The 5,505-nt window shown below is 40.1% G+C and overlaps 1 protein-coding gene across 1 annotated transcript in view; it reads right to left on the bottom strand.

Annotated features, from left to right (window-relative positions):
- Positions 1-528: 528 nt before the first annotated feature.
- The window catches only part of LOC117516981 (zinc finger protein 346-like), a 35,067-nt gene continuing 30,090 nt past the window's right edge, over positions 529-5,505 (bottom strand). Inside the window, exons 6-7 of the mRNA XM_034177878.1 lie at positions 4,876-4,975; positions 529-976 (exon numbers count right to left, since the gene is read on the bottom strand). Coding sequence (XP_034033769.1) covers positions 748-976; positions 4,876-4,975 — 329 coding nt within the window. The 3' untranslated portion in view covers positions 529-747. The remainder of the gene's footprint in view (positions 977-4,875; positions 4,976-5,505) is intronic.

The raw sequence follows: 5,505 nt of genomic DNA, 5'->3' as shown, positions 1-5,505 counted from the left end.
ACAATTGTGATGATGCTAAAGATAATCTTATCAGATATTCTTGCTGTGTGTGGTGTGTTGAGAGCACTCTGATCTACTCGGAAGGACGCCAGGAGCGCTCTGATCGCAAATCAGGAATATCCATCATGTTGGATTGTCTTGGCCCGATATCGCAGTGTGTGTTGTGTCCTCCAACCACAAGCGAGCACGCAGCCTGCTGAATGCAACGTCCAGCCAATCAGAAAGCGAGGTGACGGACACACGGAGCGACATCTAAAATCAAAACAGCTGTTATGGCTTACCAGAAATCCGGTGGTCGCACTGTCTCCATTCCTTTTAAAGAACGCCTTTTACTTTTCTTTTTGTATTGTTTTTTTCCTCTGTTGTAAAAAGTCCACAAAGTATCTCGGTTTGTTTATTCTGAAGTCACGTTTAATCTCGAGAGATTTTGCGAGATTTCCTGTCTGATCTGGGAATGTTCGTGTGTGAAATCTTTTCGTGTGTGGTGCTGTTTTTACCATGTGGCTGAACACCACATACTGTACGACCAAACCTGTTAGATCTGTTTTGTTTTTTTTATCTCCACGTGTGTGGTCTCTCAGGTTTTGGAAACCTATGGTTAATTTTAAAATCCTGCCATGTGAACCAGGCTTAACATGAAGAGACTTATGGTTCTTAAAAGGAGCTGGTTGTTGTGTGTCACACTAAGTTCTGACTGAAACCTCTGCAGTTCCTGTCAGTCCAGCTTCAGGTATAGTGATACTCCCGTTAGTAGTTTATGTCATCAGCAGCGTACTGGTTGCCACCAACATTGTAATCTTCTCCTCCAGTGGTGTACTGGTCGTCCCCCGCCACGTACTGGTCGTCTCCACCAGCCAGCAGCTCATTGTCAGCAGCACACTGGTCATCCTCGGCGGTGTACCAGTTGTTGTTATCGCCATGCGGTTGCTCTGCTGCCTGCTGGTTATTGTCAGGGTTCATGCCAGACTTCTTCATTCTATGAAGGCATGCAGTGATTACTTCAGGTCATTTATCATTTATTTAGCCAGTCAAACATCACAGTGGATGCTGAAAAACAAGCTACACCTCAATATCTGCTAGAATATAAAAAGTTGTAGTGATGCATGATGTTTATAGCAATGTTCAACATGATTTTTCTTGCGTGGGGTTTTTCCCCAATGGATTTTCCATAATTTGGGGGCACTGAAGCTGAATCTGGTGTTAGTTTTTGCCAATCACATCATGTTTTGAGGTATGAAGGCATATTTCTTGTATCAAGCATTGAAGCAAAAGCTGCAGTCTCGCACACCTCTTCGGCACCATAAACAATATTACAGCTCTTGTTCACATTCCATGAACCTGGTTTAATAAAAACTATGCTTTTGAAGCTGCTTTTGTGCATGATTAGTGGCGTCAAACCCGTGAGTGAATGAGCAACATTTGTGTTATCCATCAATATGGACATGCAAATTCCAATAAATAAAAAAAATACAAATATGTGATGCGATAGAGGAAATCTGAGTGCAGATTAGGATTCAGCACCCCAAAATTACCCTAAATCAGTTCTCAAAGTCCATGCAAAATTTTTTTTTTTTGACCAGTGTAATTATCTGTAGTGAAAGCATGATGAAAAGATTACATTTAGCTTTTGGTGGCCAGGCAATCCTGTAGCTCAGACATTCCAGAGAAGTCTAAAGGTATTATTTTAAAACTTCAATATGTCTATATTTGATGCTGGACCGTTTGATGAATGTCACTTCAATCACACTGATTGACTTGCTCTTTCAGTCATTTTCTGCCACTTATGAGGGTCGTGGTGGCAGTAGACCAAAGACTTCACCTCACATTTCACTATTCTCAGAATAGTCCTAACTCTTCCCAAGGAATCTCATGACCAGGGGGCATTCTCACCAGACACCCAAACCTCCTCAACTGGCTACTTTTGATACGAAGAAGCAGCAGCTCTACTCAAGAGTCCCTCCTAGATACTGGAGTTTCTCACCCTGTCCCAAAATTTAAGCCCAGATACCAGAAAGGGTAATCTCACTTCCACTGATCATGTCCACAACCACATGGAAGGATAGGAGTGTAAATCGACTGGTAAAACAAGAGTCTCGCCTTTGTGACACAATAAACAAGAACAGCACACCTGTGATAAGGTTTAAAAAAAAAAAAAAATACTAATACTTAAAAAAAAAATACATACAACACCTCTGAGGATGGCATGAGACAAAAACATGGATAAAACCTGTTGAACCATCAATCAGGCAGCATTTTCCATGTAAATGCACAAGTTCTCCATTCTTCCTGCTCACTGCGCAGGCCAAGAGTGTTGCCAGAGGGAAAGAGGAAGGAACACCTTCACACAGAAGTGTAGTAAAACTTTGGCATGTCTTCAAAAGTGGGCCGTTACTTGAAGTGGAATTGAAGGGCCACATAAAAATGTTTACTTAATTTAACTTTTCTGAATAACTTAAGTGGGATGTGATGTAATATCTTTTTTTAAAGCAATATCTAAGTTTGGGCATAACTGATTATGCTTTGTGTTCTAGTTGTTTTTCCATCCTAAGTCGTCCTTTGACCTAAACATTAGCGGTATTACGAGGACTGCTTTCTTCCACCTGTGAAATATTGGGAAGATTTGTCCCATCCCATCTATGACTGATGCTGAGACCCTGATTCATGCAATTTTTTTCTTCTAGATTGGATGACTGCAATGTTCTATTTTCTGGTTTACCACAGTCCAGCATTAGGGGTCTCCAATCGGTTCAGAATGCTGCTGCCAGACATTTGACAGGAAGCAGAAAGTTTGACCACATTACACCCATTTTGGCATCTCTTCACTGGCTTCCTCTCCCTGTGAGATCAGATTTTAAGGTTCTGCTATTAACCTATAAAATTATTCATGGACTGGCACCTCCCTCCTTAGCTGACCTCATTAAACCCTACAGACTGGTCTGGGCTCTACGTTCTCAGCGTGCAGGACTACTTTGTGTCCCTAAGGTGAATAAGAAGTCTGCGGGTCACAAAGCTTTGTCTTATCGTGCACCTGCTTTGTGGAATGATCTCCCTGCAAAACAGTCAGATTCTGTAGAGACTTTCAAGTCCAGACTTAAGACGCACTTATTTTCCGTTTTGTATGGATAGCATACTGGGATAGTATGTTACTATGCTTTCTACCCTTTTAAAGTCATTTTATTAGTAAACAAAGCGGGCCGCTGCCTAAACTTTATCTAAATTCTGGGTCTTTTAGTGAAGCTTAGGGCTAGTGGCCAGCGATCACCTTAGTATTTCTTATGTTTTTCTTGTTGCTTAATGCTGAAAAATTACACCGAATATGTTGTCTTTCTGCCGCCTGATTTTGTTTTTTTCCCCTCTCTGTTTGAGGTGCGGCTCCATCCAGAGATGGGAGTGGGTGCCTCCTTCTGCAGGCTTCCCTTCCTGTGCACCAGCATGGACTTCCAAAGTTTCCTGTGTACTTGTAATGTCAACTCTGTTGGTTGCATGGCCCAAGCAGAGGGTCGCCCCTTTAGGTCTGGTCTGCTTGATGTTTCATCCTCAAATCATCAGAGGGAGTTTTTCCTTATCACTGTCACCTGTGTGCTTGCTCTGGGGGTTGGTAAGGTTAGACATTACTTGTGTGAAGCACCTTGAGGCAACTTTGTTGTGACTTGGCACTATATAAATAAAATAAAATGAAACTGTTGTGAAATCAGGTCAGTTACGGTAGCCATCAATTTGAAAGTGGTTAAGATTCTTGGGATTAGTAATCTTATATGTCGGTTGTGATGTCATTTTGAGATAGAGTAAAGACAATGAGAAGGTGAAAATTCTGCAAAAAGAAAGAAAGATTAACTTGTGCAAAACTGGCACACTAAGGGATTTTTTTAAAGAGAATTAATGTTAAAGAATCCCCTTTTGTACAATTTATTTTATTTTCTATCTCTTTCTCTTAACTGTTCTTTCATGTTTGTTAAAGTTTTGAAGAAAAAAAACATTGTGGGAGAGGCAAAAAAGTGAGTAAAACCACCTTAAAATATTTAGAACCACAAATAAACTTGATTCTTGGTTTGTTTATTTATTTTGCCATTAAAATTAGCCACCACTTGTTAAAATGAAATAACTTCTCAAGGCCAGGGCTTCTCAAAGTCTGGGGACTATTTAATCACAGCGCAGCAAACGAGGTCAGTAGGCTGACCAAGTCGAGTGAGGAGAATTGTAGATATCCCCCCCCCAGCGCTTTACAGGCTGCAGTGGTCAGCGGAGGAGGGGGAGACCTGCTGCCGCTCGGTGACAGAGACTTTCACTTTCAGTCGTCAATCAGAAAAGTCTCCAGTAACGCCAGGAAAAAGTCACAAGATTTGTCATTAGTTGCTTTTCAGAAAATAAATAATCAAGAGGGTTTGGAAAGTCGCCAGATTTAGTGAAAAAGTCGCTAACTTGGCAACAGTGAATGTCAACAGACAACGCGTACTCATCCGTGCACAGCCCTGTACCGAATATCCCGTACGGTTCAATGCACACACACACACACACACACACACACACACACACACACACACACACACACACACACACACACACACGCGCAGTATTAATCAATCAATTTTTTTATATAGCGCCAAATCACAACAGTTGCCCCAAGGTGCTTTATATTGTAAGGCAAGGCCATACAATTATTATGTAAAACCCCAACGGTCAAAACGACCCCCTGTGAGCAAGCACTTGGCTACAGTGGGAAGGAAAAACTCCCTTTTAACAGGAAGAAACCTCCAGCAGACATTAATTAACACACATTAACATACATTAATGTATCAATATCGTGATATACACAGAGTATCGAATGTCCACTGATGCGTATCACATTGAGTTTTGAGAAATGATATAGTTACTTACTGATTCTTGTGTTTTGAACCTGTGATATGAGACTGGTACTGATCCACAGAGTTGAGCTCAATTTTGCAGACGGTGCATGGGTAACCTTTCAGTGTGGAAGCTGCAGATGCAGAAGGAACAGCATTAAATTTATGTTGGTTTGAGACGCTAATAAACCATTGAGCAAAGATGGAAATCATTCTCAAGACCATTTTTTCTAACAGTGTATAAATACTAGGGATGTCCCGATCCGATTCTGAGTCATCTGATTGAGTATCTACTGATACCGAGTCCCGATCCGATACTTTAAAAAACTGAACGAACAATGAGCAAATGCTAAATATATATAATTTCATTTTAATCACCTTATTTTATTATTTATCACTTAAACAGTGCACTTCTTGAGGTAGCTTGAACAATCAAGTAATCTACCAGACTTAAAAAAAAAATGTACAAATTTCCATTTTATTTTATTTAAAAATAAATGTCCAAGGTTCCGTATGTTAAACAAGAAATTATCTAATCTGAAATAACAGGTGGTTTTAATTTATAGATGAAAGGTTTCTAAAAAAAAAAAAAAAAAAAAATTACTGATTTAGCTATTTTAATTACAAGTGTTCTAAAAGTTTTTAAACAGTAATCAGAGGTAAC

The sequence above is a fragment of the Thalassophryne amazonica genome, chromosome 9 (assembly GCF_902500255.1).
Source record: "Thalassophryne amazonica chromosome 9, fThaAma1.1, whole genome shotgun sequence".
NCBI lineage: Eukaryota > Metazoa > Chordata > Actinopteri > Batrachoidiformes > Batrachoididae > Thalassophryne > Thalassophryne amazonica.
Note: the sequence above shows the minus strand (reverse complement) of the source record. Positions and strands in the feature narration are given on the sequence as shown.